This window comes from Periplaneta americana, chromosome 17, assembly GCF_040183065.1.
Source record: "Periplaneta americana isolate PAMFEO1 chromosome 17, P.americana_PAMFEO1_priV1, whole genome shotgun sequence".
NCBI lineage: Eukaryota > Metazoa > Arthropoda > Insecta > Blattodea > Blattidae > Periplaneta > Periplaneta americana.
In genome coordinates, this window is record NC_091133.1 from 50,254,848 (window position 1) to 50,279,720 (window position 24,873).

General features: G+C 34.1%; 2 protein-coding genes across 4 annotated transcripts in view; both read right to left on the reverse strand.

Annotated features, from left to right (window-relative positions):
• Positions 1-3,565, reverse strand: part of MFS10 (major facilitator superfamily transporter 10) — a 74,696-nt gene extending 71,131 nt beyond the window's left edge. The window contains exon 1 of the mRNA XM_069815504.1: positions 3,437-3,565. Coding sequence (XP_069671605.1) covers positions 3,437-3,494 — 58 coding nt within the window. The 5' untranslated portion in view covers positions 3,495-3,565. The remainder of the gene's footprint in view (positions 1-3,436) is intronic.
• On the reverse strand, positions 3,554-19,848 carry LOC138692554 (uncharacterized). Of its 3 annotated transcripts, none has more exons than XM_069815508.1 (6): positions 19,535-19,848; positions 17,435-17,600; positions 16,499-16,725; positions 14,456-14,655; positions 11,679-11,999; positions 3,554-3,688 (listed from the first exon to the last, which is right to left on the reverse strand). In XM_069815508.1, the coding sequence occupies exons 1-5, from the start codon at positions 19,721-19,723 to the stop codon at positions 11,708-11,710; spliced, it is 1,074 nt and encodes a 357-aa protein (XP_069671609.1). In that variant the 5' UTR covers positions 19,724-19,848; the 3' UTR covers positions 3,554-3,688; positions 11,679-11,707. The 3 variants fall into 3 exon arrangements, with proteins under 3 accessions (XP_069671609.1, XP_069671610.1, XP_069671608.1); XM_069815509.1 differs by lacking the exon at positions 3,554-3,688 and adding an exon at positions 6,934-8,921; XM_069815507.1 differs by lacking the exon at positions 3,554-3,688 and having other exon boundaries at positions 9,793-11,999.
• Positions 19,849-24,873: the final 5,025 nt, after the last annotated feature.

Below are 24,873 nucleotides of genomic sequence, written 5' to 3' on the forward strand. Positions count from 1 at the left end.
GAACAGCAAACCATATAATAAAATCTATAAATATAAACTCTAGTAAAGTAATAATAAAGATATAGATACACCAAGTGGCACCATTAGTTACTTACAAATGGCTTTTAAGGAACTCGGAGGTTCATTGCCTCCCTCACATAAGCCCGCCATCGGTCCCTATCCTGTGCAAGATTAATCCAGTCTCTATCATCATATCCACCTCTCTCAAATCCATTTTAATATTATCCTCCCATCTACGTCTCAGCCTCTCCAAAGGTCTTTTTCCCTCCGGCCTCCCAACTAACACTTTATATGCATTTCTGGATTTGCCCATCTCAAACATCTGGATTTAATGTTCCTAATTATGTTAGATGAAGAATACAATGCGTGCAGTTCTGCATTTTGTAACTTTCTCCATTCCTCCCGATTGGCATTTATATTTGTTACTGTTGCTCCAAGATATTTGAATTTTTCCACCTCTTCGAAGGATAAATCTCCAATTTTTATAGGTCCATTTCGTACAATATTCTGGTCACGAGACATAATCACATACTTTGTCTTTTCGGGATTTACTTCCAAACTTATCGCTTTACTTGCTTCAAGTAAAATTCCCGTGTTTTCCCTAACAGTTTGTGGATTTTCTCCTAACATATTTTGCGTCATCCACATAGACAAGAAGCTGATGTATCCCATTCAATTCCAAGCCCTCTCTGTTATCCTGAACTTTCCTAATGGGATATTCCAGAGCGAAGTTAAAAAGCAAAGGTGACAATGCATCTCCTTGCTTTAGCCCACAGTGAATTGGAAAAGCATCAGATAGAAACTGGCCTATATGGACTCTGCTGTAAGTTTCACTGAGACATATTTCAATTAATCGAACTAGTTTCTTGGGAATACCAAATTCAATAAGAATATCATATAAAACTTCTCTCTTAACCGAGTCATATGCCTTTTTGAAATCTATGAATAACTGATGTACTGTACCCTTATACTCCCATTTTTTATCCAATATCTGTTGAATACAAAAAAAATCTTATCAATAGTCGATCTATTACACCTAAGACCACACTGATGATCGCCAATAATTTCATCTACAAATGGAGTTAATCTTCTCAAAAGAATATTTCGGTACTAAATTATGTTATTGGATTCCATATACATGAATCCAGTTCTTCGAAGTTTCACACGATATGTGTGTCTGTCTCTCATACGGAACAATCGGTAATATAACTGTTTATAAATTCTAATTAGTAGTGTTTCTGATAGCAGACTGGATGACAATAGTTTCTCAACCGAATAATAACAGGCAATTCCCATATTTATTCTGCGTTTAATTTCGTCCCAAGTATCATTTATATTTCTTACTCTTGCTTCAAAATATTTGACTTTTTCCACCTTTTCAAGTGATATACTTCCAATTTTTTATATTTCCATGTTGTACTATGTTCTGCTCAAGAGACATAATCATATACTTTGTCTTTTCGGGATTTATTTCCAAATCTATCTCTTTATTTGCTTCAAGTAAAATTCTCGTGTTTTCCCTAATAGTATGTGGATTTTCTCCTAACATATTCAAGTCATCTGCATAAACAAGCAGCTGATGTAACCCGTTCAATTCCAAACCCTGTTATTCTGGACTTTCCTAATGGCATATTCTGCAGCAAAGTTAAAAAGTAAAGGTGATAGTGCATCTCCTTGCTTGAGTCCACAGTGAATTGGAAAAGCATCAGAGAGAAACTGGTCTATATGGACTCTGCCGTAAGTTTAAATGAAACACATTTTCATTAATCGAACCAAATTCATTAAGAATATTATATAAAAGTTCTCTCTCTACAATCATATGCTTTTTTGAAATCTATGAATAACTGATGTACTGTGCCCTTATACTCCCATTTTTTCTCCAATATCTGTCGAATACAAAAAATCTGATCAATAGTCGATTTATTACACCTAAAACCACATTGTTTTGTTTAATCAACTGTCCGAAGACAGGTCTGAACCTCACAAGTGATACTAAGAAGGCACCACTTGTGAGGCAACTAGCCCAGGAGATAATGGGGTAGAATGGCTAGTTCCTTTCCCCCTCCATTGCATACATCACCGACTAGCTACATATTACACTAGTCAGACTTTAGATGCATACAAACAAATGTTTTCCTCTGACACATATCGTCAAGTGAGATATACCGCCTAATAACAGATGTACATATCAGCCAGAACCTCAGAAGATATTTCATCCATATACGTAGTTAATTTTCTCAAAAGAATATTGGACAAAATTTTGTACGTCAACAAAAGTGATATTCCTTGAAAGCAGTAGCAGTAGCAGTAGCAGTAGTAGTAGTAGTTATTATTATGTTATGGTACATTTATTAATATTATACTCGAGAATATTATGTAAAAGTGTTTTCCAGAGTTAAAGGTAACGAAGAGCCTAAATAAATTATTTTTTAACAGTGGACCTTAACACATTCATACCACATGTTTCTTCGGTTCCATTCTGAAATTCCATTTAATATATTTTACGTTAAACTAAATAGATTACACTAATTGGCAGTAACTATTTGTGAACAAACAAATGTTTCTAGAAGAACTAAAATTGTTTACATTAGCTACTGAAAAAAAACTTTACTTTTCCTGTAGATTTCGCAATAATTGAATATAATTACATTAATTTGATCAATAACATAAAACTAACATGCTCTCCCACAAAGTCTATGAATTTCAAATGGAGAAAAAAAAATCTGTCGGCTAAAGTAGTACTTAAAAAAAGCCAGTATATAATCTATGAGTAACAGTAACAGAACACTGTGTTTTAAGGAAGGATTAATGCATATGATAAGGAATTAAAGAGTATGGTAAAAGGAATTACGAAGTGATAAATGATGAAGGGAGAAATAAGGTATAGGAAATTTTTAAATTATAATCACAGATATATTTTCTCAAGAATACGGAGTTTTTATAAATGTAGTGAACCTAAGATTAAAGTTCTTAAATCAAGTTAAGTCAGTGTTCGTAGAGTGAATTTTAAGTATTATTATCCTTGTGTGTTCTGGAAAGTGTTGTTAGTTTCAGTTAATATTAATTAAAGTGAAATAGGGGAGTCAAGTAGGAAGTGAATCTAATAGTAATCATAGTTGTTAGGAGTAGGTGAGAATTAGAATAAGATAGCAATAGTACGATAGTAAGTGATATGAATTCTAGAGAGTAGTAAGTGAAAATGAAAAGACAAGTAAAGTCTAATCCAGAGCATGCACTCAGTCACTATGTCAATGTATAATGTTTGTAAATAGTATAAGGAAGGGATTGCTGGGCTGAATATAGAAATGTGAAAGGCTAGCATGACCAAATATGTTGAGTGAAATATATATCAAATTCCTCTTCGTCCAGTGAATCTGCCTCTACTAGATAAATAAACCATCACTCCAATACTGTTTATATTGATGTGTAGACCTACCTGATATATTACTTCCTTCCAAGCAAATGGAACTGCAGCTCAAACGAGGTAGAAGCATAGAAGAGGTGTGCTTCAAGTCTATGGAGACCCAAGTGACCAAAGCATGACAAGGAGAAGTGTTGTCATCATCCTGCCCATTAATGTTATTTTCTAGGAAAGTAGGGCACAGTATTCATCATGCAGAACACTGAGTTATCTGAATATTTCTATAAATTATGATGAAAGAAGAAAGTTCCTTGTTTCTGCTGTTACCTATGAACAAAGATTTGAAATGAATGACCAATACTCCAACATGGATAAAATCAGATTATTTAAATTTTCTCATGTAAATCTTGGTAAAAGTGTTAGTTGGGAGGCCGAGACGTAGATGGGAGGATAATATTAAAACAGATTTGAGGGAGGTGGGATGTGATGATAGAGACTGGATTAATCTTGCACAGGATAGGGACCAATGGCGGGCTTGCGTGAGGGCGGCAATGAACCTCCAGGTTCCTTAAAAGCCATTTGTAAGTAAGTAAATCTTGGTAAAACAACACATATTTTCATTACTTTTAAATAGCATTAGTGAGAAAGAAATTTTTAGATACATTTATGGAAAGCATTTTAGGACTACACTTTCTAACAGACAAAAGAGGAATAATAGAAAACAGCACTAATCCAATGGCTTAAGACAAAAACCTTCCTAAAAAAGAAGTACCAGCAGCTATATCAAACTCAACATTTGCAAAGGGCCAACTCAATAGAACTGGATTTAAAAGTGAAAATGCATACTACTAGCTCATTAAGTTATATATACATAGTGTCTTTTTTTTTTTCTGGTGGAATGCACCAGAAGTGTTTTGCACCTTTTCACTGTATTTTCATCATGGAACCGAGAAATGAGTTAATAACAAAATTATGTTTTTAACATTATTCCTTTGAACTCTACTTAGGTCTTGAAAGTCTTAAAGGTGAACAAAAAGAAGGTTAAAAATGACAAAATTCCCGCATACTGGACAGTAATCATCTCCCTGTCCGCTATAATGCATCCTACACAGAGTTTCATCACCTTTTTCTCCAGAAGAAAGCACTATATATTACAAACCTATATATTTATTTATTTAATGTCGAGGCATTTGATATAATGTCATTTGCCTTCTTGCTTCACAGTACAATGATGTTAAATTCTGTGGGCAGTCCTTTAACTTCGCACACTTAAAAAGATGATCTTTATTCATAACTGAGCCACTTTCACAACACAAAACACACTCTAGAGAAGAAAATATGGAGATCTGATGTAGATGAGCAGCAAGAAAGTCATGTCTTGTTGATGTTCGGAATACTGGCACAGAATTTCTTCTTGGTCCTTCAGATACTGGTGATTTGTAGTCCATTAGCATTCTCCAAAGTTTTCCCTCACATGAGATGAGATTGATCTACTTTAATTCATCATTAAATTTTGTGTTAATCATACACTTGACTGCAAAGTACGGTATGACAATGTCGGTTTCTTGATCTGTTTAATTCTGGTGCCTCTTTTTGCTAACAAGTCTCCATTTTTGTTTCCCTGAAGTCCACAGTGAGCTGGGATCCAACATATTATGATTTCCTTGCCTTTCTTCTGTAAGCAGTAAACTTTTTGTTGGATATTCTTCAAGTGGTTTATTTTTGTGTCATGGATGTTGGCTACTGTATTTAATGCAGCTCTAGAGTCACAGATGATGATTGCTTTTTGATATATATATTTTTTTAAGTTATTTAATTGGATAAGCGCAATTCTGATAGCTTCTGTTTCTCCATCAAAATTTGTGTAATAAGAGCCTAAAGTCTGATTGAAGGAAAATATTCTACTGTGGATCCCTAACCCCACATGTCCATCTGTTTCCATCAGGGAACCATCGGTATAGATATGTAACCATTCTTCTTCAGGATACCTCATCTGTAGTGTTTCTATTGCAGTTTCTCTCACATGTAATTCATTTTCTTCACTCTTTTCAATTAATTCATTTCTGTATTCTATCTGAGGGAGTTCTACTAGTGATAATGGGAAGATTAAATTTTCTATATAAAATATTGGTAAATCATATTGCTCTCGCATTTTTTTTAACTTTTTTGTACAAATCCAAGTTGTGTTTTTAATTGCCCAGTAGTATCAGTATCATTGTACTTTAAAACCACTGAGAATTATCAGGCAATCTTACCATTTTCTTATATTGTAGCAGTGTCATTCTATTAATAGTTCTTTCAATAGATTTAAGTCCAGTAAGAATTTGCATAGATGTTAAAGTGTTGATTTAAAAGAATTTGCATAGATGTTAAAGGAGTTGATTTAAAAGAATTTGCACATAGATGTTAAAGGTGTTGATTTAAAAGAATTTGCATAGATGTTAAAGGTGTTGATTTAAAAGAATTTGCATAGATGTTAAAGGTGTTGATTTAAAAGAATTTGCATAGATGTTAAAGGTGTTGATTTAACTCCGCAAGTTATAATTCTTAATGCTTGATTCAAGACGACTTCCAATTTGTTAATGTCACTGAGTGCAGCTGTGACAAGTGCCTCACAATCGAATGTTAAAATAGGCTATATGTATGTTTTTAAGGGAGATCATCTACAAACCTGTGAAGTTCTACCTGATGGATCCACCACAGAGAAATATTGGAGAGCAAGAACGCTAATGGCTTCATTGCCAAAGCCTGGCATTAGATAACAACAACAACATGTTTTTAAGGGTGAATCTTGAACAATCTCGTTTACTACCAGCAAACTATTTCAATATATTAAGTCTGTTCTCTACTTACTCAGCTGTTTTGTATATGTGAGTCTTCCAGTTTAATTTCCGGTCCATACAGATGCCTAGCTAATTGGGCTAATCATTACATTAGATACATTCACCCTCAATCTTTATATTAAACTCTGGCTGAGAATGACACAGGGAGAACACTTGATAGCGGGTTTTTTGAGGATTTATTTCCATCATGTTCAAAATAATAAAAAAATAATGACATCATATATTATCTTTATACTTTGCCAGCAAATCAATTGATACAACTGACTGACTTGACTAAAGGTTCTGGCAGCATATCATGCATAAGCACATGGAGATACAAAATGGGGTGAGGTTAAGAGTAATATTCCAACCACCCTCTGAAGCTTTCTTTCAGAGCATTAAGCTTTACTTACAATATTTTTTTGTCCCTGACAAAACTGTACAAACCGTTAAGTGAGAAAAATATATTTTGCAACAACTGCATACTACATATGAGTACTTTGTAAGACTCCTTGTCACTCCAAGCAACATTTATTTTATATTTTATATCAAAGATAAATTTATGAATTAAATCTTAAAGTTTAAATGGCCAACTTTCGCAGCTGTAGGGACTTATGTTGGACACGACTGAAGTAGAACATTCTAAGCATAACTGAAGGAGGAGAAGAAACCTTTGAAAATATCACAGACACTAAAATTATAATAGAATCTAAGAAAAGCAATTTTTTATGAAATATTTCTTAAACAATAAAATAATATGAGTACAGTCTATGGCTGTATTATTTCATTTGAAAATATCACAGACACTAAAATTATAATAGAATATAAGTCATTTTTCTTTAGAAAAGCATATTTTTATGAAATATTTCTGTAAACAATAAAATAATATAACGAGTACAGAATATGGCTGTATTATTTCATATATGAAAAAAAATAAACACTAATTCAAAATTATACAGTTTTAAATTTAAATCCAAATGGAGGGATTGTTAAAAATATATTGTTTGTATACTAAATAATGCAACTGTTAAATAAGTAACACTGTCTACAAATTTTCAAAAGAATGGTTTGACATCTAACAAAGATGACTTTAATCACAGGAACTGCTACATGACTCCTTATCACCTGGAAAGATTGGCACCTGCAAAATTTAAATGTATACCGAATATGAATGCATTAGAAAATATCTATATAGGGTTGAAATTTTTATGTCTTATGTATCATGTAACGAATCTGAATATCTATTGTTAACTAATGCCGAGTTCTTGGCAATAAAGCCATTAACTCTCTTGTTATCCAATATTTCTCACATACAGTGAGTTTAGAGGAAAGGGCTGGACATCACTGAAGATTATTCTGATCCGTTTCTTCTTAAGACTGCACAATGGACGAAGTGGTGAAGAAAAGTTCCTATTTTGTTCAAGTGTTTTGACAAACTGTCTTATCCTTTAAGTAATCGAAAGGATGCAACTGTACTTTTCCTTGGATACTCAGGAATTATATTTTACTGAGATACTTCCATATTTTATTTGAAATTTCGAGGAAGTGGTATGATATTATATCTTGATATTTTGAGTTGATTAATCTTTTAAATGATAAGACTGACATAGGGTTTTGTAGGATTTTACTTCCTTTCTTAGCAATACAGTCGGCAGCTTCATTACCAGATAATCAACAGTGTGCCAATATCCATTATAAAACAAACCTTTGGTTAAGCCTCATCAGATGGTGTATAATTTTCCAACCATCAATTATTTTGTTACTTTTAGGTGACAGAATGTTGTTGTAGCAGTAATAGCTGATTTATAATCACTGAATGTAACAGCTTGTTGAAAAGAGATCTGGTACAACAGATTTTAAAGTGTCGAATATATGGCTTCAACTTCTCCATCAAAATTTGTAGCTCCATAACCTAAAGATTTAGAAAACGAGAAAATTGGACATATAGCACCAGTACCTGCTCCATTTTGATTGGATAGATGGGATCCATCTGTGAAAATATGGAGAATTCTTTCTTAGGGAAACTACTATGAATAGTTTCCAATGTTAGCAATTTTAGGACATCCTTTGGAGTGTCACTTTTCTTGGTATCTGGTTGAAGATAATATTCTATTTAAATTACTTGTGTAGGGTTAATTTTATAAATTAGAGTTTCTTTACTCGTTGGAAGATTTATTTTTTTCTTAATTTCATGCACTTCAGAGGAAAAGCTTTCCTAAGTTTTAAAGTTAACTATGAAATTTCTTAGCTTTCAATTGCTAAATGAAAGTTGGATCAATTTTTCGTACTGAATAATAGCATCCTTTCCTAATTTACATTCAATACGAGACAGATCAATTATTAGTTGCATTGAATCTGAATATATGAAAGCAAACCATTTCAATATTTGTAAATTCTAGGTATTAGGGAGGCTATTGTAAGGAAATATTGGGATCCAAGCCAACAAATAACTAACATCCCAATCTAAAGCAGTGGATACAAACTTGGTCACTAATTAATTAAATAAGTTGCAAGCAATACACGGTATTATAAAAAACATTCCCATATAAAACAACATGTGACAAGCAGCTAAATATCTATAAGCTTATGGTACTTCCAATATTAATATATGTAGGCTATTTTAAAATTTTGTTTACAGAAATGTAATTCTGAGGTTGAGAAGATCAGGTTACTGTGACCCCTTGTCGGCTGCATTTTCAGATTGGACGAAGAATGCAGTTATATGGAGAAAATTCTCACTGAAAAAATAAATATAGAAAGTGAAAATATCAATATATGTATTAAAAATGAAAGAAAGTCGTCTAGAAAAGTAAATACAGAATTATTAATTAATTCATAGAACTGTGGACATACTTCGTAAATTATGGAACTGGTCAAGAGAAGTAATCCTTGATGTACAGCCTTATATACAAAAAATTGCCGGTCTCCTGTAGCATGAATTTATCTAAGTCCACTTTGGGCAGCACCTGGTTCACAAGACTATGGAAAGGATGTTTAGTTTGCACCTAATTTACCCCTCGAATATATCTTTCTATAGATTAGTTATAACACTTGATCTACAAACAGACAGAAAAAGCAACAAACAAAACAAAGGAAAAACAGAGAGGATCTGTGCATAAAAAATTCGTTCACGTGTAAACATAAGCTTTCACAGAAACCAAAGTCTTCCAAAGAGGATTTAGCATATGCCAGCCAGTCTTTTTTTTTTATCTAAGATTAAACACGAAAATAGAGGAAGAGGACAAAAAGATGAGGGAAGGATAAGATGTAGAAAAAGAATAGAAAGAGCAGGACACTTATAATGGAGGAAAAAAATAAAAGAATATGTAAACATTAGGGTTGCCAACTTTTTTTGAAGAAAATACGGGAGACTAAGGAATCAGCAGAATTTCACATAGAAAACTGACAACTAATTCAGTTAAAAAAAAAAAACGTTATTTTATACTCTGATAGTTAAGCTTAAATTAAGAGTATTTCAAGACAGATTTTGCCTCGTGCAGTGGTTTTTAATTTTCTTTTTTTTTACACAAATTGAAAAAATCCTCTCTAACTGAAGTTGACTGCGATTTGCAGTTTTCTCAGATGTGTCGTGCTCCTGTTTAAACATCTGTCCACTTATTGTTCATGAGAGAAAACACCATCACACCATCTCTCTCTCTCTGTCAGCATTACTATCTGGTAAGCTCAAAACAAAACTCACCAATTTTACCAATTTTCCAATATTAACGTTTTTTATTTTAATCTGGTCAGCACTGAAACCCATTTCTGCCAAGCATTACCTTCTATAGAGACTGCACATTTTAATTCAATTCTGTAACAATAAAATTCATAATGTGAATCATCTTCATTCACGGCAAAATTAAATGTTTGAAATAAAGCTACTACATTATGATAAAATAAGGGAGGAAAATGCTCGAAGAGAAGAAACATATAGAAGCCGGGAGACTATTGAAAATTACTGCTAAATACGCGAGATCTCAGGAAATATGGGAGGTTTGGCAACCCTAGTAAACATATACATAAGTGAATATATAAATTAATTACAATTTGGTTATTTCAAATTCAGGAATTTATTTTTATTAAAGAAAATAAATAAAAACCGCAGAAATACTCATAGATGAGTAATCAGATAAAAATTGACTCACAGTTGCCTAATTAAACCATAACTACAATATCTACTGAGGATCAAATCCATTCCTTGATGACATGGTTGAGCCAGTGTGTGATAATTTCACTGTGATTCAAAGAAGTGCATATGTGTGCAAGCATATGCATGGGTGTGAGTGTGTCTCTGATGCTCAGGATTATCAATGAAGATTTATTTCTCAATCTTTTTCTGGCCAAACAGACAATTTGGCGCTGGCAAATCAATTTTATCCAGGTTACCACCCAATTATCAGTCGTTACCTGACTACTAGCCAGCAGTTGGAGCAACTGCTTTTCTCAGAAAGAAGTTGACATAAAACATTTGAAAAGCGAATGTACTATCAAAATTCAAGCAATAATGACAGCCTGATTACCTGATACTGGCTTACACCTTGCAAGAGACATTATTGAACGATTCCTAATGTTACATTGCTTCTTTTGATCTTTTATATCCATCATAGAAGTTCGTATCATGCCATAGGTATATGTATATACAGATTACTTTAAAGAAAAAATATATGAGTAGCTTAATATCAAAGACGGACATCTGACCTCAATCGAAATTTAGATAGCTGTGGTTTTTTATACAATTTTTCATGCTTTTTCCAGTTATAGTGAAACCATATGCAAACTCTAACACTAGATTTATAAAATAAATTGTGTTATATATTACAAAGAACACTGTGAATTAAAAAATTGCCTCTAGATCAAAACTATGGAGATGACAGATGTCCGTCTTTGATATTAAGCTACTCATATATAGAATGGAATTAAATAACCCTGCAGATTGAAAGGGACACTAAGGTACCTTAAATGAATAGAAATCTTACAGTATATTACGTTTTGTGATTAAATGCATAGTTAATTAGGAAATTAAGTTGGAAGTTTCACCAGTCTGGCAACATTGCCATTAACACGATCTTCTCGTAATAGAAATGTAAGAGGTCAATGAACTCTGCCTCCCTAGGTGAGTTACTGGTGCAATCTGCTCGCATCATTCAGTGGCTTGAAATTAGTGGTTTTTAAATTAAATTTACATGAAAACCGTTCATGCTATTGAAATACACCAGAAGGATAAATGGTTCTTTATTAGATTTTACATTGATATGGACAAAAATCACGATCCTACTCGCAATAGTTACTGAATAAGATTGTTAAACATTTGGGAAAAAAGCTTTTTTTTTTCTGGAAAAAGCTTTTTTTTTTTTCTGGAAAAAAAAAAAACCATGAACCTTCCACCAATATGGTATTACAGTTCTTTGTTACATACAACATGAGCTATTCACTTTGAAAATTGGCAAGGTTATTTAACTTCCACCCTGTATATCGAAAAAGTAAAATTTATTTACCTCAACATTGCCTAATTGTAATCCATATGCTATAATTCTTGCAAAGCTTTTTTTGCCGCTTTCTTAAAGAGTGATTTGAGACTGTTGACTGCTGATGACAAATGCTCTTTAATTTCTAATGGGGCCTCAGGACCCAATTGTTTTATAACGCTGATAAGTAGTTTGGCAAAACAAATATTGGTAGCCAAATCATCAGCAGATCTTCTCAACAAATGCACCAATTCCTGTGTGACAGTATCACCACTCACAGAAGACAGTAATTCCTGGATGAATGGTAACTGCCAATCCTCTAGCCGTCCTGGTTCACATTTGAGGAAACTCCTGAAACAGAGGATAAAATAATACAACAATATAACAGACTATTTCAAAGATTCCCAAAGCACTGAACACATCTCAAATCCCAAGGGATGGAGTTGATGTACGGGGTTGGATAAAAAGTAATGGCAACATTGTTGCTACCTCAGCCACATAAGTCAGAGAGTCTTAGAGTATTGTGGAGCTGAGAACAGAAGGTCAGATGAGCACACAGTGAATGGTATCAGTTGTACAATATTCAGTTAAATATGGCGACACCTTCAATTACAAGAGGATAGTGCAAGTGTCCTAACGACATACTGAACAATGTTCGTCGATCAAAATTGGAGTTGCATGAGATCGTAGTGCATAAGACTGTCATTAGGGACTGCATGAAGCATGTGGTGATGCAGCGTTGTTATATCGTACAGTAGCACAATGGGTGAAAAGTGTTTCGTAAAGGCAGGGATGTTGTTCAGGACAGGCCCAAATTGACGACCACACTATTCAGCTTCTTGCTGCCCTGCTGCATGTTGATCACCGATGGACTGCACGTGAATTGGCCGCAGAGATAGGCATATGCCACATTCTGCATGATATCCGTAGGTTATGCAGAACTGCAGCGCATTGGATACCCCAGCAAATCAGTGAAGTGCAACAATGGCAGCGCTATGCAATTGCACAGGAATTGTTGAAACCACTACCAGAGGGAAAGTGACAACTTCCTTGGACGGATCCTCACTACAGACGAAATGTGGGCTCTTTCATACGAAATATGCTTGAAGCAGCAATCAAATGAATGGCAGCATCCCAGCTTTCTTCGCCTAAGGACAGTGAGTTCTGCAAAAGGTGGTGCGAAGGTGATGTTCATTGTGGCATATGACATCTGTGGGGTAATACTGCACCATGCTGTATACCACCAAAACAGACAGTAGATGCTGCCTAATACTGCAATTTTCTGTAATATCATCTTCGTCCACCTTTAGGGAGAAAGCAATAGTACCTTCTGGAAACGACTCCTATCAACCTTCATGACAATGTGAGGAGTCATACTGCTAGCACTGTGATGGATCTTCCACGCTGCTGCAATGGGAAGTACTGGAACATCCTCCATACACACCTGATATGAGTCCATGCGATCATGATCTCTTCCCCAAAATGAAAGAGCCACTTAGAGGGAAGCATTACAAAACAAGAAACGCCAACAGATTAGACAACGGATTGCAAATACAAATGTTATTGTGAGAACTTTGGAAGGTGATCCAGGTGAAAATTTTCTAATAAACTGTGAACATTTAGAAAAAGCCAATTTTTCCACCATTAGTAAACTGTTCGACAGGTCTATGGGAGTCATATAGCCCGAAGGGATTCAGTATGACAACGTATTACTCTTTGTAACAGATGCTGCACCTTATATGGTGAAAGCTGCAGATTCTCTCAAAGCATTATATAGTAAAATGGTGCATGTGACTTGTTTGGCTCATGCCTTACAAAGAGTTGCATCCCATTTTGACGAGATGGAGGTCCTGGATTGATGCCTGCAACTATTACTGCCAGAACTTCAAGGTTGTGAAAAACATCAATGATTCGTTTAACAGCAGAGAAGCCGCTTCAATTAGACTAGCCCAAGAATTAATGTCTAATTCCGACATTTCAGGACAACTTTCATATATCAAATCCAATTCTGGGTTTCTTCTGCTGCTATAACTACTTTGGAGCAATCAGAAGTGTCACTAGTGAAGCAGATAGAACTAGTGAAAAAAAACTGTGAATAACTTTGATGTTGTTTGTGGTAAAGTGGGGCAAGAAGTATCAAAGAAAATGGAAAAGGTGTTAGAGAAAAACAAAGGGTATCATATATTGTGCAGCATCCATTCTTTGAAAAATATTGGAGTGCAAGAGGTCAAATGACTTTATTGTCAAACACCTGGCATTAGAAAACAACAACAACATTGTGTTCCATTTCAGTGATTTTGTCGGGAGAAAATTTTTCTCTTAATGACTCAGAATTAGATTCAAATAATATTGCCCATTTTAAATATGCTCCTCTTGTGTCAGCTGAAGTAGAAAGAAGTTTTTCGAAGTACAAGGCTTTGTTGGCTGACAATAGAAAATATTTTTTATTTGAAAATTTGCACAAGATATTCATTGTACATTGCAATTCAGGACTCATAAACTGAACTAAAAGAAGCATGCGAAGCAATCATAGCATATGCCAACAACTGATAATTTTAATAAAATAAAAAGCATACTACAATATCAAATTCCATACTTTAGCTTGCTTCTCATTAGCTTTTTATTCTTAAATAAATAGTTAATTATCTTAAACTGATTTACTAATTTATTTTGCAACTGAAATTATTCCTAATTATAATACTGTTAGGTCGTATTTTTTAAGTTATAGTGCATATTTCTGGAATTTTTAGGTCATAAGTGCATGTTTTATACTGCATATTTTGGAGACTTTTAGGTCATAAGTTTACCTTAGAAGGTCTTCTTTATGCTGAGGACTCAGAGCCTCTGTTATGATATGGAGTAATGTATTTTCTTCATTAAGAGGCTGTGATGATAGCAAAAGAGGTAAGAAAAATTCCACACAACTCAGATGTGGTAAAGTCTTTGTGAACTCGACTAATGCTGCCACCACTGCACGACTGCATGCTTCACGATTCTTTTCTTGAAGCTGGATAACAAGTAAATTGAAATATTACTGTCACACATTGCTTTTAATTGTTCTGTACAGATAATGTTAAAATTACAATTGTACATGTAATTCATCAATGAAAATAAATTAAATCTCATAAAATCTTCACTGTATCTGGTTTTTATACTATAAGATTATTACTGGAAAGAGTGCACAAACATAATGAACAGAAAAAGCAGCTCTGTTCTGTAGAGTTCCATCATTACCAAAACCCGACAGAAAACAATTTCATGTCGCCCTTGGTCGTCAATGATTATCCTACTTCGTCTCTGTACTCAAATATTGCCAGTTCAAAGCCAAATGATTTTTTAGAGAAATAATTCAAAGTAGGGCCTACTGCTTCTACTAGAAGGGAAGGAAAGCTGAAACAATTTCAGTCATATAAAATAATCTTATAAAATTCAACTTAAAATTGTCTTAAACACCATTCTCAAAGTAGTTATTACACTGTTCTCACTTTCAGGTGAAACCTCACGAATATGTCTGTGCATTTCGTGTAATCTGATAACATAATAACCACACATGCATATCAAGATGGAAACAAATAAAAACTGTTTAACAAAACAAGTGCCTAATTATGTTCGTTAAAATACAAGCAGACAATAATATATTTCCATAAATGATCTGAAACACCCCAACATTCAGAGTAATATATCTGCTGGCAAACTGTTCAGGTTGTGAGAGACTCATTCAGCATGATTAGCAGCAAACTCATTCCTAAATAAGTGCAGAAAAAATTTCTTTCTCTTCTTACAACAGGCCTATAACAGTATCTGACATTCTGTATAAAAAGGGATTTTTCAATTTCACTAAAAAATACGAGATCAACAATTCATGAATTTTAATTATTATTCAAGTGTTAGCTAAACATCTAAATAGGAAGGAATACTTCCAACAAATGGATGCTCTATTTTCAGTACTGTGTTATGAATTTGGATCACCTTCTAACCAGCAGCAGCTCTACCTTAAGATCACATAGTCACGTGCCCTTCCAGTTGCAAATGAAATAAAAGTGAGTGATTTTATTTAGTTCTGAATTTTTTCATTCACGTCCTCTATCCTTTATTTTCGATTCAAACTGGCACTTGTAGCAATTTGGCAACATGAGTTGTTCACATTTCCATGGCAGACTGCTCATGCCATACTGTTTTACAATGAATAAGTCTCAAGGTTGGTGCGGGGATGGAGAGCAAGGATGGATATTTTCTACCTAATGGTGGTCTTTGGTCACAGGGTTGTTGTGATTAACAACTTGAAAGAACTATCACTCCAAAAAGTACCACCATTTGCCACCCAGTGGTGCCACTATATTACAGCGTGCCAAAATAAATTGTTTAGAATAATTATGCTAGTATGGGAACCCTCTGACAGACTGCGCAACTGAACAGCTGGAGTATTTCAACAAAATATTTTAAAGGTTAAGTATTCATAAATATACGATTATTAACATTTGGTGAGCGAATTTTAGGGAGAGAGTCATCATATTGATAGCCGTCCAAATCTTGGATTTAAAATATCGGCATTTCAAATGAACAAAAAAGAAAATTTAAATTAATGTTAGAAAAATACATAATGAAATTAAAAAAAAAAAATTAATAATCAGCGACAAGATGTGGTAGCTATCAATACAATAAAAATTTATTGAAAAATAAATAATATACAATGAATATTATGATATTATAAAGATGAATATTGATTGATGATATTCAATGAAGATTTTAAAATGATTGATGCAATTAATCCCGAAGTTTTGACCAAAAGTTTGAATCAATCTATGAAATAGAAACTGAAACTGTCATTGTTATAAATTGATGCTACATACCCTGGGTACAAGAAGGTATTGGCATACCAGTGACCCAAGTCTGTTCTGCTCAGATGGTGACATCAGGCACATAAGTGCACATATGTGACACAGACCTGTGTCTGAAAGCTTAGACAAAATGGATTCCAACTGCAAGTCAGAGACTGCAACCAACTGTTCACTTGTAGCCATCTGTTCATTCAGAGTGCACACCAAATGTGGCACCTCACTTTGCAGGTCTCCTGTACCTTAATAACATTGAAATAAATAAAAGCATCGAATCACAAAAATGAAACTACTGTGTAAGCAAATTAAATTAATTTTATGCTGTTCACTCGATGCTAAATAACCTAGTAGCTGATACAGAGTCTTTAGATAACAAACTAAAAAATAACAGTGATTTAAAGCTTAATTCATTCTTACAAATCATATTGTAGAGATTATATGTTGATAGCTTTAAAAAATAATTTAAGTGTATATGTAGTAATTAAGTTCTTGAATAAAATGTAAAATTTACCAAAATAAATTCACTGACATTCAAAATCTAAAATTTGCAATAAACTATTTGGAATGCTTTCTCATGGTTTCAAAGTTTAGCATGTACGTGAGAAGAAAGCCTACCACAAAAATGTTTCGCTTTCGATAAAGACATAGAAAAAGAAAGAAGACATCCAATTCAGAAGTGAAATCCACATAGGCTAGAAGGAATTTTGAAACTGGGGTCATGGTGTCACCGTGATATAAATGTCTAAACCTACATTAATATTATATGAATAAATACGCTTCAATTTGACAAGTGTTCATTAAGTAAGAATAAAATTGTTCTTCCTTCTTTCGAAGTATACTTTAAATTTTCCTCGTAAGACATTAAAAAGAAGAAGAAATGAAAGAATAAATTCCAAACTGATTTTAATATAAGTAACATTTAATTTCAGGATAACTGCTAGCTAAAGTTACCTATGCTTCGGTCCAGACACATTTCTACCCCTCTTTCTTCAGTTTCCTTTTCATTTTTAACATTAACAGGAAGAGCTTCAGTTTTCACATTCAATGACACTGCACCATTTTCAGAACTGTTGTCTGCCAATGAAATACCACTTACATTGCTACCAGGTGAGCAAATCTGAAACAACATATAAGGGTGTTACACAGGAACAGTGGAAGGAAACAATTTTTCTGAACCTTTTCTTAAACTACATAATAACAACATCATAAAATATGATGAGTATCCTCCAAGTACTGATTCCTTCAGTCCACCGTAGATGTATTTCTGCTGATTTGTACATAAGCTGTCGTATAGTGCATGATAATTTTCAAGACGTCGAATTGAGCTTCTGCTATCAATGAGTATCCATACTTCCTTAGGTGTGGGATATTTTGAAAAATTACGGCGGACTTCTTGTATAGCAATAAGTTATGTTATATAATTTGACGCATAATCTTGACATTTAGCTTTAATTTCTTCTATTTTGTCCACTACCTGTTTTCCCATTTTCCAGTCTACTTCCATTGATGTAAATTTTTACAGCTTGATGTGATATAGAATTTATGAGATTCTTGATAGCTAAGTACTTAACAGGAAGCTAAGGATTGTGATAAGATTAGATTTAGACAAAGTGACAGGAGGCTGAAGTCTGTGAAAAATTTTGAGTTAAATTAGGAGATAGCTAAGTGACAGGAGGTCGAGGACTATAACAAGGTTACAGGGAATTAGATGAGGGGATAGTTAAGTGACAGGAGGCAAGGACTGTGACAAGGTTCTAGAGTGGGTTAGATAAGGGGATACTTCAGAGCAAAGCCATACTGTACTTTTCCTGAACCAAACATATAATATGGCATTGCTACGAAGTGGCGGTGATGTGCTGAACACATAATGACAGTCAAGTACCACAATATATTAAGTTGCCTTACAGTGATCAATGTCACTGAGGTTACGATATATCAATAATAATTGCGATATGGAAAGTTTGCAATGAGAACTAACTTATATATTTAAAATATATTTTTTCGATGATATTAATTTCGTTCACAACTCCTGAACATGTTTAACAAGCTATTAACTCAATAGCTGATAAAATATTGCAATTTAACCTATACACAAATAAAAATATTATTGGTGATTCTTTATTACAGCGTTACTAAGTTAAGGTACAAATGTATTTACATCCTTGGGTTGTAGTCGAGTCATACGTATTGTATACGAGAAAAAAATTTAGTGCCAACGCCAATTTCACACTGAAAATAAGGGTCAAAAGTTGCTGTAAAAGTGCTGGCTGGCAGAGACGTGCGGGTAGGGGGATTGCTCGAGCGAGGTGGAAGGGGTAGGCAACAGGGAGTGAAAAAACATGCATCTCATTTCCGTGGGTTTCCTTACTGATTCACAGAGAAAAGACGAGTTTTCATTAGGTCCAATGATAGGTTAGGTTAGTTTAGGATTTTGGTATGCCTTGGAAGAAAGTGCACATTCTTAGACAATTGTGAGTAGGCCTATATATGCAAGGCATAGAAAAAGCATAATCTAACCTAACCTGTCAATGATTCGACAAAAACGAATCTTCGTAAGGTTGAATCAGTGTCAGGTTAAGTTAGTTTAAGCTTTTGGTATGCCTTGGAAGAAAGGGCACATTCTTAGACAATTGTGAGTATATGCAAGGCATAGAAAAATCCTTAACTAATCTAACCTAACTTTGATCTGTCACTCATTCAACCTTATGAAAACACGCTTTTTCTCTGGAAATGCCGTCTATTCATTCCACCTCGACTAACTGACCCCGCCTAGTCGCATCTCTTCACTATCCCCTACTTTCACAGCAACTTGCAACCCTTTTTTTTCTTTACTATATCGATGACTCGCCTAGGACCCAAGAATGTAAATATCTTGTACCTTAACGTGGTAACGCTATAGTGAAGAAATGCCACATCACTGCCCACCCGTGATACATGTATAACATTGTCAAAATATATTGTAAAATGATACTATCATAATAGAGAGAGACTGGTGCAGAAGATGACAATGTATTGTAACATTTTACTTAAAACTTTGGGATCCCATCTCACCTGTTTTTCCAGTTCTTGGTTAGGCCTACGAAAAAATCTCCTGAAAGAATAAGTTTCATCTTCCTTATGTCTGCATTTTAATTCCGACAATTCAAGCCTTATTTTATCACTCATTACAATTCTCCCCCATACAGATTCACTATTTTCTGAAAGGTTATGATCTATATCTAAAACATTCGAAGAAATCATTTCTGGTCACAACTGTCAATTATGTTGTGTGTGTGTGTTTAATTTATTTATAGACGTCCTATTCAGCCGAATTTCAACGTGTTAAGATGGTTATATTAATTCTCCGAAATAATTCCCGCCATTCTGGTCTATGGTCACACTTTGCTTGTTGCCAACTAGATTCTTAAAAACCGCTAAATTTGTTATATTGCCAATCTAAAATGAGATCACTTTCCCGCTAAGTGCTAAAAATACTCGCTAAATTTCTGTATAAGCGACCCTATATGATCTAGTCAGCTACTCATTCTGATCAGGAATCAGCAATTTTACACTGAACAGAAAAAAAAAAAAAGTCACATCTAGCGGGAAAACCGCTGAATTGGCGGCACTGCGTAATATCGCTCTTCTCAATCGGTGCTGCCAATGTCACTATTTGACAGCTGAATATTTTAAAGAGGTAATTGTGTAACCCAACGTAAGAAGATAAAAGAAAAAAAAATCGTTATGTGGAGTTCATGGTACAGACCGATTATTTACTCCTGACAGCTCAGCGACGCGACGCGAAAGAAGGGAAGCAATAGGAGTAGAAATAAGGAGAGTGGTCGGTAAAGGCGAGTGAATAACCCAAACACCACTTGACGTAATTAAATGGACTCGCCTGTCCCACGCGCACATCTCCGGCGACTGTCAGGACTAAATAATCGTACTGTACAGATCACTCAGAAAGTTTCTGGGTATGGTCCTTATAATAAAGATATTTTCAAACTTACCTTTACATCTTCTCAAAGTACTCTTCCTCAGCCTCTATGCACTTTTCCAACCTCTTGAACCATGACTAGAAGCACTCACACCACTCATAATCTTCAATGATGCTAACTCCTCCTGATATGCTGCAACAGCCTCTTCTGGGCTTGAAAACAGCTTTCCCCAGTCGGTTCTTTGCTATAGGGAAAAGGAAGAAGTACACAGCAGATCAGGATTATGGGGAGAATGGGTAAAGCTTCATTAGTCATTTCCAGAAACTTTAAGTGTGTCATAGGCTGTGTAGGCAGAGGCACTGTCTTGGTGGAACCTAATGCCTCTCAGGCCAGTTCTTGGCCATTTTTCGCGCACTTTTTCACTTCTAGAACATATGCTGTGATATACCACTGTGAAGTAATAGTCTTTTGATTCTGAAGTAAAAATGTTGCCACATGGCCACTACTGGAGAAGAAAGTCATCACCATTTTATTCCCAACACTTCGGTCCATCTTCACTTTTGTAGGTGGCTTATCAACTACAATTTTCGCTTTATTTCTGCATCATATTTGTAGATCCACGTTTCATCATTGTAATGATCTCAGACACATGGTGAAAGTTCCTACTTTCATGATGTTTTAGCATTCCATAACATCATTCAATATGAACGACCTTTTGATCTTCAGTGAGACTGTGGGGCACCCAACAGGATGAAATCTTCTTAACCCTTAAATATTAGTGCAATGTTTTCAAGACACTTCATGATCCGACCTTACAGAATGCCTCTAAATCACTGTAAGTTGGGAGTCTTCTCACACCATCTTCTCCACAACTACGAGGTTTTCTTTAGTTACTGCTGGAAAGTCTTCCACTCCTCTCTTCAGCTTTAAGAAGTTTTAAGTTCTGCCCCTCTTAAATTCTGTATACCAACTGAAAACTGTTGTATGTAAAGGAGCAAGGTCCTGGAAAGCTTATCTAATTCTTTCAAGGTACTGCACTCGACTTAAATCAGTGTTAAAATTGAACAATTTCATTGCATGGTAATGCTCGAGATCCAGCTCTATTATATGTAAGCAAATTACTGACATTCTGCTTTGTTCCAACAAATGCTAAAGGTGCAGTAAGAGGAGTGACTGGAAAGTATGTTTAAAAGTAATGAAAGGACCAGCTTTCACTTGACATATGTTTCTAAACTTCACAACTAATAGTTTACTCAGGCCTGGAAACTTTCTGCGAGACCTTCATACAAATACAGTACCGGTATAATACAGAAATAAACAGTTGAAAGTAGTGCTATGCTGTATGAGTAATTTTGCAGCACAATATTACTCATAAAGTCTTCACCTCAATAAGGATATTATTGGGTGCTTGGCTAATTACTAAATCTATTATGAAAACTTCAACATAAGTAATATTTATTGGAAACTTCATACAATTCATTTTTCAAACTAAATAACCAAAATAAAATTCTTATGTACAGAATATTTATGTACAAGATGTAGCAAACATTTAAAAAGATACAGTATATTTCTCCTATCACATTTAACATATAATTAAAAACAACAGACACATTGAAAATAGTGAAAGGCAGTAATTCTTTTATTGACTTCTTTCCTCCCTGCACAAGTATACCTGATAAATCAATACAGTTATGAGAAATACATACAAACAAGTTTATCAGGATTCCAGTAAAATGTGGTAAAAAAAAAAAGGGTTATAAAGGAATGACAGCACCTAGTTTTTATATGAAAGTGAATACGAGATATTGAAAAGCATACATTTAGTACTATATAGTCCTCTGAAACCAAATTTATACCTGCAGCAGAAGGACATATACAGTTAAATCGTATTAGGAACAGAGAGTTCAAACTTGAACTCATTAACAAAGGGATATTAAAATGCAAGAAGATACAAATGAATATCTTTCAGGAATGGAGAATAATCACCTACCAAAGTGGCACAGCAATATCAATGCAGAGAAAGAATCTGTGAAAACTCAGCTGGAACAGATCACAGAAAATATATACTGTATATATAAAGAGCACTCTTCATACAAACGTTTCGATCAGACATAATTACGAATATTGTGCAAAAAAAGGCTGCAAGACTACAGTATAGACTATAATGGATGCCACACATTTAAAGAAGAGCAAAACAAGACTACTTAGTTCGCAATAAATTACAACTCAAAAGGCAGGAAATAGCAGGAATATCCAAAAAGAAAACAGACAGATAAATTCTACACATGAATTTAAGTCAGAACAGATCCAAACAGAACTAACCATCAAGGAGGATAATGACGACATTTCTAGTTTCTAAAATTGTTCTGTACTGTACAGAGTTTAATTTTATTATTGAAATGATAGTTTTATGCGGGATGCAAGGTAGGATCGTGGTTAAAGCATAACACTGCAAAGATGGAAGGTCACGGATTTAATTCCCGATAGAGTTTCCATTGATCTAATCCTTTTGGCCTTACTATGGCCCTGGTGTTTACTCTGCCCTTATAGAAATACGTACCAGGAGCATTTCCTTGGGGGGTAAAGGCAGCAGGCACGTAGGACTAACATTCCGATATTCCTACTGCCATTAATGCTGAATGTATGTGAAAGTGAGTCTTAACCTTGCACCAACCTCTGGGCTGATTTGGCCTGTAATGGAGTTGACTTTACCTTTTAACAGCAACGTAATGATGATGAAAAAAATGTGATCTGTTTAGAAGTTAAGTGAGAATTCTACTGATTACATTTTGGCAACAAGTTGGATGCCTTGTTCAGGTGAAATTTTCTGGTAATATTTATTTCCATTTTTTAACAAAATGTTTATGATAATTATATTAGACAACAAATTTTAACTTTTTTTTTTTCGATAATCCTAATCAAAATATGTGATTAAGAAGTAATTTGAGTCTCTAAATTCGGAAAAAATAAACAAATTTTCCTATCTGGTCACATTCTTGGATTATCGATGGATCTCTATAATATGCCTTAATTTACATAAATTTAAGAACACAGATATAAGCAATTCATATTTCATAATATTGGTTATTATTGAATAAATTAATTAAAAATATAAAATAAACCTCATCCTGAATGCAAGGAACATACAATAAACCATGACTTATACATTACATCAGAAGTGTGTTCTGTTTTTGTTATTGTCTCTTGTAGGTCGAATTGAACGTTTCTTGGTTGAGAAACCAGCAGTGATCCCACATCATAACTGGGAACCAAAGCCCTTAATAATGTTTTCCTATTGTAGTAATATCCTGATGGAATCATTCTCCTTGTTCATTGCTGACAACCCAAATTTACAGGGAAAATGTCGAGGTGTTATTGTAGAAAATTAAGTTCGAAAGATATGATGCAAAAGCCCAAGTTTTTATAACACTCTACAGAACAGTGGTTCTCAAAGTGGGGTCTGCAGATACCCGAAGCTCAGTCTAGGGGTCCACAAGTATTCTGGATAGGTCATTTTTTTTTCCTTCAAAAGGATTTTTATTTATTTTTAATATGACAATAATGTCAGAAGCGCATTGAATGTTATTGGTGCAACTTATGAACTCCTTTGTCTTGGATTTGAAGAAGAAAAATGAGAAATTCAAAATGAGTGACAAGTGTGATTTTTCTTGGTAATGCAATGTAGCATATTTGGCGGACATTTTATTTTATTTTAATGGACTTAATTTGGACCTATTAGGTAGAAATGTTGATGATTTCCAAATGGAGAGCAAAACTGAAGAGAACATAGTTGTGGGCGAACCAAGTGATGATAAGTCCTATGCTTCATTACATATATTCCAGGAGTTTATATTTACCTTTGAACAATATCTTCTTCAGAAAATAAGACATAATTGCATACCACTTGAAACGAATGTCAGATGTATTCAGAGATTATTTTCCGGTTTTTAATTCTAATATTATATGGATTCAAAATCTCATTATCAGCATGGAGACTTACAATCTCACCAAGAAGGAGGAAGGTCTTGTTGAGTTATGTGACACTTCTTGGAAAAACGTTTACAGTGTCAACTTATTTTTCTTAAAATTCATTTTGATTTTCAGAGAAATCAGTTCAAGATTGTAAATTCATTCAAAGTTTCTCAATTATATGATTTATCATTTGTTAGAAATTAATATTTGCTAATACATCTTATTAAAGACAATCAATATATAGTCGAAAACGTTCATATATTTTCTTTAGTAAGATGCATTAGCAAATATTAATTTGCAACAAATGATATATCATGTGACTGAGAAACTTTAAATAAATTTATAATTTTCTATTTTTGGCTAAAATTTTGTGCAGAACATAAAGACCTATCAGAATGAGCCTTGAAATATTTAATGTCGTTTCCCACGATTTGCTTGTATGAGTGTGTATTTTCTGATAAGAACTAATAAAATAAACTATTAGTATTTAAATTACCTTCA